The sequence below is a fragment of the Sipha flava genome, unplaced genomic scaffold, assembly GCF_003268045.1.
Source record: "Sipha flava isolate LNK unplaced genomic scaffold, YSA_version1 106_pilon_pilon, whole genome shotgun sequence".
Classification (NCBI taxonomy): domain Eukaryota; kingdom Metazoa; phylum Arthropoda; class Insecta; order Hemiptera; family Aphididae; genus Sipha; species Sipha flava.
The window spans coordinates 72558-84569 of NW_020271721.1; the positions used below are offsets into that span (position 1 = coordinate 72558).

The 12012-nt window shown below is 27.0% G+C and overlaps 1 protein-coding gene across 1 annotated transcript in view; it reads right to left on the reverse strand.

The window, feature by feature from the left end:
- LOC112685282 (sushi, von Willebrand factor type A, EGF and pentraxin domain-containing protein 1) overlaps positions 1-11800 on the reverse strand; it is a 58607-nt gene extending 46807 nt beyond the window's left edge. The window contains exon 1 of the mRNA XM_025557127.1: positions 11371-11800. Coding sequence (XP_025412912.1) covers positions 11371-11440 — 70 coding nt within the window. The 5' untranslated portion in view covers positions 11441-11800. The remainder of the gene's footprint in view (positions 1-11370) is intronic.
- Between the last annotated feature and the right edge of the window lie 212 nt (positions 11801-12012).

The window sequence follows — 12012 nt, forward strand, 5'->3', positions numbered from 1 at the left end:
CAACACAATATTAAATTTGTCCTCAAGAAATGAAAAAAAACCATGTTTATGAAGTATCGCGGGACAGCCGAATGCACGTGCACACGCGCGTGAAAACACCGATTTTACATATCGTATTCGTATCGACGTTAAACGATACTCATTCAAATTGCAACGCACGAGCCCTGATAAATATTACTATTACATTTTTTTATACTACACGTGTACAATATAATATATCATATTGTATGCGTGTGCTACATAACAGTATAATAAATAATTGTACACTGTGTCGCAGAATGGATATTTTTGTGTCTATTTGATTGACCAGTGCCGAATCTAGAATGGATGGCAAGTAGGTATGTTTGCCTCAGGCGCTGTTCTTCAACATTGCTTTAAGTATATTAAAAATAAAAATAAAGTTATAAACATACCCCGTACTTCCAACTACGTAATGCATTGTATTTGTATTAGCCCCGGGCGTCAAAATTCTTAGATCCAGCACTGCTATTAACTGTCCGCAATAGTAAAACGATTTTTTGAAATTGCGTTCAAGTCATCATGGAGATATGTAAACATCGCGTGTACGGTGAAATCGCTTTGCGGACTCTCGCCTACTCAACAGCTCAAAGCTTACTGGTTATAAAGAGAAACATTTTTTATACATTTCGATTAGCCGACATCCATCACTAAAACACGATTTCGAATTTATCATCCAATGGTCTAACCTTCTGACGGAATATTCGACTTACCTAGAATGTTTGCTAATAAATAGGTTACGTTTGGACACGATCGTTCGTCGTTCGTTAATAATTGTGTCCCCAAACTACAATACATTATGTACTATAACGACCTACAGAATGATATATGTTATTCTTGTTTAAACGCGATCTTTAGTCATAATAATAGGAGAAGCCTTGAAACCTTTAGGGTTTATTTTATCATTCACACAAACTTAGAACTGCAAAACAAAATTATAATAAGTCTATGCAAATGACTATACAATGCGTTCATATACAATTTAAGTTTTGTTAAAATAATTTAGAACGAGCGATTCTATCACGGTCATTTCCACAATATTGTTTCACGGAATGGCCCTTTAACACCATGTCACAAGGTCACAAATCATTTTGAACTTAATTGAATTATGAATATATAATATATAATATATAATGTATTACATGAGTATATTATCATTGTAATTTTACAACTAAGTCGTCACTGCAGTATATGAAGTATATTTCCATGGCACACTATTTAAAATCTATAAAAGCGAATAAATGTGCGGCAAAAATAAGGACCATCGTTTTGGAAAGTTTCTAAATATAAAAAATTATGAATTGTAAAAATAATAAAAAACAAAATTCGAATTTACATATTTTCTATGTATTCATAGTTTTGAATATTATTTACATTCACGATTAAAATTGATAAAATTTCACTGCTTATTTCAAAAGGTCAATTATAACGCATTAGTTCGATTTATTTAACGCTTTTACAAATTTTATATATTCAACATTTTATAGTAGCTATTTCCTATTTTCAAATATGATTTTACTATTTTAACAAAAATAGCGAATGTAATGAGTGTAAATAATGAGCACTCTAAGATCTGGCCTAATATTTGAAAATATTGGTCAGAATTAAAATAATAATTAATTATAAATAGTACCTATACCTATTGCTTTATATCTGTTATATTTATTTAAGTAAAGTGGAATGTCTGATGATTTAATACAATATCTATATATTCATAGTTAATTTAGGGGTAAAAATTGGAATTATTACATAACACTATATATATACAGATTTATATGTGTTAAATTCTAAGTCTATATACCTAGGTAACAAAATAAAATAAGTATATCTTTAATATTTTAAACTTTAAAATATAAACTTATTAATGATGTGTTATGCAAATTAACTCGATTATGATAAATTAAGTAGATATTTATTTTAGATGACTTTTGTATTATCGTAAAAATAATGTTGACCTTAACCACAAACCACTTAAACAAAATGCCAACAGGTATAGTGAATAATTTAATGGAGAAAGTAATCAAATTCTGAAAATAAAACAATAGATGTAGCCATATGGAGCAGTATATACTATCGCAATAAATAATATGAGTCAAATTGTATGGTTAAAATTCTTAAAAACGATTGGCGGAAATTAAGCAAAACATTCTTAAGAGTGACTTTATAATTTAATATTGTTTTAAACGGTAAAAAAAAAATATGCTGACCGGACATACAGTTTTGTTGAGAAATTGTCTTGCTATAGTTCACTTCAGTACAAACCAGTATAATATTTTATTATTTTTAATGTAAAAAAACGATAAAGCATTGCATTTAGGAAAAAATTTTGAATGGATACTTAATCCATTTATTTATTTATTTATTAAGTCTTCAAATGACATTGTTCTTTAAATTATAATAATTAATTACCATGACAACAATTATTGGATATATACACAAGTAATATAATATTGTACTTGTAGCAACCATTACAACTATGAAATTTATGAATTTTTCATAACAAATAAACAATTAAAGTAAAAAATAACCAAATCGAGAAATTTGAGTTATTAAATAGAAGTTAGTAACCTAACCTATATATATATATATAGGTATATAAAATAAATAATTATCAAACGTGTTTTTTACTTTAAAGTTTTTATTAAAAAAATCATATTTTTTATTTTTTATAATCATTAAAATCATAATAATTCCCCAAATGTTTACATTTTACACACCATTTATAATTTATAAGATTTTAAAATAATATTTGTGTTTTTATTATAAGAACATGTTTATAATCTCGTTATATATGTTTAAATTAAGATTTTTATAATACGTAAAGCATGAAAAATGACCTATTTCTATATTAAATATTAAATGGTTAAATAAATTCCTCAAAACTAGATCAAACTATAATTTGTAACTATTCGATTTCCTATTTACCAAGGCAGCACGTCTAAAATGTCTAGAGTGTCTTAATCAGAGTATTCTCTCTATGCAAATTAAATAAAATAATGAAAATGGGTAAAGAAAAACCGAGCTAGATCCTAACATTAAAACAGTACAAAAAATTTAATTTGCGTATTATGTCATTTTAATAGAGTGGGGTGTGAGTGTTACGAGAATATTATATAATTGACTGCCAATCGAACATTTCTCTATACAGTGACTATAAAACAATGTATATATACACGTTGTAATAAAATAAGTTATATCTGTATTATTATATTATAATATTATTGGTATATTTAGGAGTTTTTACATACTGTCTCATCCACATTTTCGCAAGTTGCGATATGTTGAATATATTTGTTTAATTATACCTAATTGAGACCATGATTTTATTTTTAATTTTAATAGTTTCACAACTAAAAATAAATTAATTCTATAATTTAAATCCTACATCCTCTACAGACATAAGTATTATTTTATATAAACTTAATTGATTTACTTCAAAAAGCTTTTTATATTTTCTATCAACCGAAATAATATATCTATATGTCATGCAGTTAATAAAACTAAGAAATACTGACTTTCACTTTCAAATTTTTTGGTTTTAACTTAAACCCAACATTCTGTACACCTGTTGTGATGTTCACTCATACATGACTTATCCTGTTGTACCAACATTCCACGCACTTTTCTTTAAACGTAAACATTGTACAACATTTAGCGTCGTATAAATACATACTATATTTCATAGTATTGTTTAAATAAAAAACAATCAAACGTAACGTAATTGGAAAAATTATGACATTTATTTCTACGAGTTTATTCGATTAAGTACAAAAACATAAATCATTAACAACCTTTCACTACTGATAGGATATTCATATTACTTTATGTGAAAGTAAATAGGTTTTATACTTGACGAACATGATGAACTAATATACATTGACCAATGCTTAAGATTATGTTTTTACTACGTTTACTGAAAAGTAAATTTTTCGGAATGGTGATTTATTCGTTTCAGCATATATAATACTGCTATATTATCGTAAATTTTATATCCTCTATTTACGCAAGAACACAATCAGAATTTAATATGTAGTATTGTCATAATATGGTAATTTTTACTATAGAAAATAGAAAATATCTGGAGTATTTACTTATAATATAACCTCTATAACAAACCGTAATATAGTTAAACTTTTTTTTAAATGAGTGTAGATAAAAATATATATATATATATTGGAAAGGAAAGTATTACTGGTTTTGAGTGATGATTATTTTTCATGTTGGTAGTAGTTTTTTCAATAAATTATTCTAATTAAAGGTCTATGTATTTAAAAATAAACCATGCTTAAAGATTAGAATGAAAAAAGACGCTAGTATATGTGAAAATGTTTATTTCCAACATATTTAATATTATAAATGATAATAAAAATTAATTAGCTGGACTCTTTCAATATTTGAGTAATAGAAAAAAATAGTATAAGGTTAGTTTTAAAAACAAAAATAAAAAAAAAATCCAAAAAATACTTATGGACATATATTTTACTAATTATACCCTAAATGTAATTTAATCTAATTTAATAAAAAAGTAGTTAACGTAGTATCTGTATTTCGTTCTTTTTAAAATGTATGCATTAAACTTTTAGAGTCTGTCTATGAATATTTTTTGTTGATTAATAAAGCTAAGTCATGCATCTATATTTTTTTTGAAGTATTCACTAATGAAGCGAAAAGAAAGTATACTTCAATGTTTTCTAGAACACTTGATAAGATCTTTAACGAGGCACGAATAATATCTCGTGATTTATTTAAATACCAATGTATACTACATCTCTGACGGACAGTAAAAACTTTCATACGATACTTGTGATTTAAATAAAAAAATAATCGTCAAAGTACTTTGTAAAGAGTCTAGCGAATGTTGTATATAGGAGAAGTGTGTAAATGATTCTAATTACAGAAGAGAAATTAAGGTATTTAAAGGACTTTATTTTTCGTCGTTTATTTTTAGTTGGTGGGAGATAATTTTTTATTATTATTTTCCCATGTTACAGGACAAAGCAAGAGAAAATAATCATAACTTGTAACCTTTCTCACTAATGATAAGTGTGCATGTGTGTGCGTAAAGAATACGCTGTCAACAAAATAACATAATAATTATTTTTAGTTATCTTATTATATAAATTCAAAGGTAGAATGTAGTTTTGTGTGCACATAAATGGCAACTATTGCAAAGCTTCTAAACTTTTTTTGTATGCGTATGGCATTGAATAACTTATTTAATTTAATCTTAATTTGTTCCAAATTGAACGTGTTTCTGCTTCAAATCGTCAAAGTTGTATATTATTAAATCACTTTCTATTGGTTTTTGTATTAATATCACAATGTATTTCGTAAAAAAAAAAACCAACACTAAATTGAATAATCTTTAAGAATTATGTAAACTCCATAGGTATATTTTCTACAAGAGTTTTCATAATTTTTTTTCGATAAAAGTTTACAATTATTGATTTTTATAATTATCGATTTTGCTATTAATGCAATAGCTAAATACTTAAATAATAGTATATAAATGTTCAAGAAAAAAAATATTTTTTAATAAAATCTATTATGTATGTACTTCCATTTAAAACTACAGTAAAGAAAATAATTTTCACCAATATTGATTTTTAATTCTATATGTAGAATTGTTAACTATGTTAAAATCAAATATTTAATTCGTATGTAAGACTTTAAATTTATATTGAAATTATTTTCCATTGACATTGACATCTTTGTTAATATTGTGTGCGCATAAGCCTTCCTAAAGTGCGATATATTTCATTCTCAAGAAGATAAAAAAAAAAATTCTGAAATTGAGTAAAATTTCTTTGGATGGCACAAGTTGAGATCTCGTCATAAGCGCAATTAGAGTTTTATTTTTAAGGGGACTAGTTTTTTTTTTATATATCACTTTAGAAAATTACTCTTACTTTTTAATTTGTATCTGTATCTATTATATGGAGGATAAATAAATATTGGGAGACTTATCCTTTCATTAGGCTCTACCTACTTTGCTGTACTTAAATTACAAGTTTTATCTACTGGGATATCAATTGAACTAACCCTGTCACACTGGTCGAGTGAGATTGTGTGTCACAATGTTCATCGAGTTTTTGTTAAAATTTTATAAATATTTAATAATAATATTCATTAATGTGTTGTAAAAAATGATGCAGTAATAAAATAAGACGAAATAATTAACTCATTCTGTAAAAGATATCACATTATTATTTTCAATGTTTAAACGAACAAGGATTCGGTAAAATGTCAAACATTTTTTGAAATCATAAATAATAAAAAGGTAGGTACTCACCGATCATGGTTGTATAAAATAATATCCAACACTCAGTGGCAGTTATACATGATGTACAAAGAAGGGGGGGCTAAAATAAAGCCAACTCTGCCCCACCCCATAGCATTTATATATATACATAACTGTATTATATTATAAAATAAATTCTTAATTATAAGTTCTCGTTTGACTTACACAATCAATTAAATCGAATTATTGATCGATAAGTATTTAAAAAATAAAAGTAAAATAAAAGAATTAAATAAAGTAAAATAAAATAAAAATAAAAGTAAAATTAGCAATGATTAAATTAAATCAAAATATAACTTCTCACATTGTTAAAAGTTTCAAATTTTAATATTTTACAAAATTAAAAAATTAAATTCGTTATTCAGTAAATATATTTATTTCATTGTTATTTATGAATAATACGTACGTACTATACTATACTATATAATATACATATCTTGTAAAAAATTAATAAAATCTTTGTCATCTGTAACATATGTTAACAAGACAAACAAAAAGCGATGCATTGATAGTCAGAGACTTTAACGCACTGGATTATTAGGAAACATCATAATCACTGCCTATAACCAAATAAAAATCATTGAATTGCACACTACGTTAAACAGAAATAGCAAAAATAACAAAAAAATAATTCAATAATTAAATATAAAATTAATGTGAAGTAATATAATATTTAAATATGTCATAAACAATGGCATGCTATATGTGTTTTACTTATATTGTATACTTAATTGATTTTAATGAGACCCAATTTAACAAAACTATTCTAAACGTTCAGCAAATGTGAAAGTATTACTTTGCCGTAATAGGCAACATATAGAATATAGTTTTTACCAGTTTTGTGGTCGAACGGTTTATTCCATTGTTTTTATTTGTGTGTAGAAAATATATAAAAACTACATAATGTGATATAAAAAGTATCTGTACGTGTATCATATTATTCTATATGTAGATGAATAAGTATATAAATATAAATGTATATGTATATAAATAAACGGAAAAATAATCAAAATAAAATTTCATAATTTTTGCATTGTATTATTCTTATATGTAATAGTTGAATAATACCGCCATAGATAGGTACTCATTAGTAAAATCCAATGTTAAGTATGAAAATAAGTGTATAAAATAAATAATAGAAAAACTGTAATTAATTATTAACTTAGTTACTAGTAATTTAGTTTGTACATTTATATATATATATATATTATATATTTATATTTACATTTATATTTTCACAAACTAATTTTATCCGGCCTATAGACAAGGAAAAAAAAGTAAAATCAATAATAAAATTAATTTGTTGTTACCGGAGGAAGCAGATATTATACTAGTTGTCAATCATAACTTGTCACTCATATTTTAAAGTTTAAATAGGTGACCGTCTACGACAGTGGTTTGCAACCTTTTTCGGATCGTGACCCTCCATTTTTTATTTTTGTGTAATGCGACCCCTTCAAAAAAAAATTTTGTTTTATTCATCAAAATTTGATTTAATTACCGATAAAATATTTACATGATAAATCATTTTGATCAATTAACACTTAAAAATTTCACATAATAAATAATTTACTTTGTTTTTTTTTTTAAATAATATAGAAAAACCATTTTATCCATTATTTTTGGCGACTCCCAAACCTATGATTCACGACCCCCAGGTTGAAAACCACTGGTCTACGGTATGTATATATTATACATCAACGCCAGTTCGTCAATTATCACTGAACAGTGTTGACTTAATTTCTGTTGTATTACGTTGTTACAAATTTCGTTTTAATTTATATTTGTGTTTATTTTGTTTTATTTGATTATGGTCAAGAAAAGTAGAAAAATTGAATTTGAAAACAACCAGTTGCCTGAGTAGACAGAATTATATTGTTTTATCTGGTCGCTCAGGAGACTTGCCACTTTGTTTGATTTGCCACCAGATAGTAGCCATTTTTAATAATTTCAATTTTAAACGTCATTATGAGACTTTACACAAGTCAGTCAACATTTTTTTTTTTTTTGCATTATTATATATGTTATATAAATATTTTATAAAGTCACAATTAAGAATAACGAAAACTTAATTTATTAACTTTTATTACAAGATTTATATAATAACCTCCGTGAGACGAAATTTTACTTTATTTCCAAATATTTTAAGTTTTTTCAAAACACTAACTTTCTTAACTGTTATAATAATATAATTTGAGTCAGTTTTTGATTAGAGAAAATATACTGTGATGGTTTGGGCATGTAATGAGGAGAGAAAACAAAAGCAGTAAGAGTAGTTATGAAAATATACATTGAAGGGTAAAGAGTCTTCCTGTCTGAAAATCAAAAAAGAGACGATTGCTTACGATTGATAATTTTATTAGGGCTGTTGGTGTGTGCGTAGTAGATGTAGAAAATCGAGACGAGTGGAAATTTAGAACAAGGGTGGCCGACCCCAAATAATTGGAAGAAAAGCGAAGGTGAAGAAGAAGAAGATTTGAATCAATATTTCTTTCATAAAAATGAGTGGTTGCTTGAAACTTTTAGTACAGATTTATTGTAGAAAATTTGATCTTATTAACAAAAAAAAAAAGAAAATCTATTAATATAAAACTAATATATTTCTTACTTCCTTTAGAACTATAAATCATATGTAGTACATTTGATGAACACGTTAGTCTTGTTGCTAATAACAACATAAAATTGTTGAATATTATAAAAAAAATATAAAATATCTATTTATAGACTGTTAAAATTTAAAATTAATTTGTTTATACTATATATACTTATAATTATATAGTATATATTTAATTAAGATCGGAAAATAAATTAAAACGAAGATTATTGTTATATATTCTAATAATAGTCTATAATTAATTACATTATAAATATTTTCAATAAACTAATATATATATTTGACGACCGTGTTAACTTTTTTTTTTAATTTTTTAATATTTTTGACATGCACCACTTTAAATATACCCACACAATATTAGATATAATAAATGTCATACTTATACAGAATATACTTTATATTTATAGACATAACTAACTCTTATACAATATGATAAAAAATTAATTTTAATATTTACGTATTTATATTATTCCAATACATTGTAAAACAATTACTGAACTCGAAAAACTAACTTGATGCAATAGGCGGAACTAATTTTTAAATATTTGAAAAACGAACATAATGTATAATACCAATTTTTTTAGGTCCATGAACTAATACTAATCTACAATAAGTATATTAGCTTATATATTAGCAACAGTTTGGTTTTGAGCAATTATTGTAGTAGCAGTTCCAATGGTTAACAATTCAGAAACTCTATTTCCTGTACAGATCACGATGTCGATGAAAGTAACAGTTGTTACAATTTTGCTACAACAATTATTAAAATGTTTTCAAATATCTAATGTTTAACGCAAATAGATAAAATTGATGTAAATAGTTAATGATACTGGACAAGAATTACGTACCCTCAACTGAATTCCAAATGTAGAAATATTTCTTATATATATATATATTATAATTCTTTGATCGATCAAATTGTATTTATTTATTTACTTACTGTTGAGTGAATAAGAATAACAGATGTTTATAAATTTTTTTAGTTTAAAGAAAAAAATTAAAAAAACACAAAAATAATCGTTGGAAAAATAAAATTATAATTTAATATAAGCGTACAGTATTTAGTTAATTATATTATTCAGCTGATAACTGTAGTGATCGCACTAATAGAGTATTATAACGGTCAAATAAATTGAATATATGTATTATGTAATCATAATTCATTATTATAAAGAATATTATTAAATGGACATATTTAATAACCATAAAATCACAAAGTTTTTGTTGGAAACAATAATAGTTAAATTATTAGGAACTGTGGTTCAATGATTTGTACCGAATTGCATATCATCGCGCGTTATATAGAAGCATTTTTCTTTTCACTATTGTAATAATTATCGACCAGGATCTCCTGTCATTAATTTGCCATGCTTAAATATATTCATACTTGATAATATTTTAGTACACTAAATATGTGGGTAAAATATGTATCTAGGGTTAACATATTGTTGTTATATGATAATATAGAGAAGACATTTTACTAGATCTATATTCAATCAGATCATATCACAGATAATAAAAATTAACAAATCATAAAATAATTTATGAAATATATAGTATTATGTAAACCCGTTTTTAGTAACAACTAAGAGCTTTCAAATTAGTTACTAGGTAAAATCCTCAGTAAAATTCTCAACCCGGGTCGTATTTAGACTTACTTCTAAGTGGGGTCGACTCAAATGTTTTTTTTTAATTCACGTTCAAAATTTACAAATAAAATTATTGGTAATATTTAAATCAGGTGAATCCTTAATATTTGTGGTTTTTTTTTTTTTATCTTATGCCAGATCTACTTAGATTCGAATTTGTGTAGTTCTTTTTGAAAACCTGTCTGTGTTTTAAAAATTACACTTGTATTTTATTTAATTTTTTACTAAGTATGGACCCGACAAAAAGGCCAATTCAGTATTCACAGCCACACGTAATTAGATTTCGTTATAAAATGATCCACATGAAAGAAATTTTAAATGTTTATCTCACATAAAATCAATTCTTTAAATACGGATTGGGGGGGGGGAGTGATCGTCCCTTCGCCCTTCTAAAATACGCTCATGTTCTCAATTGACATAAAATAATAATTTTGGTAATGATAAATATAAAAAATGAAAAAAAAAAAAATGTAAAAATAATAGTATGGTAAAGCTCAAAAGGCTAGACGGTTTACGTGGATTAAGACAAAGCAGGCAGGTTGATATTTAGGGGACGAAACTTTTATTTTCTAGTTTAAAACGAGTAAATATTACCTAAAAAATATAACAGATTTAAAATTTAAACCTCTCATCATAGCCCGATAAAATATGATGTTTTAACGTTACGTGAGGGTTGTCCTATCGCAGAGAACTGTCAATAGCCATCTTCTAGTGCAAATCTGACCGTATGTGCGGCGGTAAAGGTTTATCAGGGTTGTGCGCGCGAGTGAGAAGTCTAAGGTACGAACCTGCGGTGTTCCGGCTGACCAGCGACAGCAAAACGACGGCTGCTAAGACCGGCCGGCCGAGCTTCGACATTTCTTCACGTGGCCGTTGCGTGTCGTAGGCTCGCGCCGTCGCCGGCACTAGGCGATACGTCACCAGCGGTCCAGCCTGCGAGACGACCGTTGATGTCCAGTACGTTGTTCGCGACACTGCACGTTGGCTATCGATGCACTTCACTCGTACGGTGTGCGGAAAAGAACGTTTATAAAAAAAAAAAAAAAAACTATGCGCGGTCAAATATTATCACGTCAAGCCCCGGGGTGTGTTTTAGGGCGGGTTTTGCGCGCGGTTTCCCGGACGATCGTCACAAGGCATATCGTCGTTACGTTACGTGTTCCCGTCCACTGAACGCGTATGCGTCTGCATGCGAACTACGACTGAGGAGTGAAAACGGAGAATGCCGTTGCGTTGCCCGTCACCCGTTCGTGACCGGTCTTCGCACGTTGTCGGTACCTCCCGATCATACCGGTGGCGGCGGTACATGTATACACGTGCACATCGATGTCCGTGAGCGCCAAGTGATACGAAAACGTCAGCTTGAAGGTGGTACATCTGAACTATGTCGTTCTCTAAACGGGCGTTATTACGAGGGGACGGATATGGAG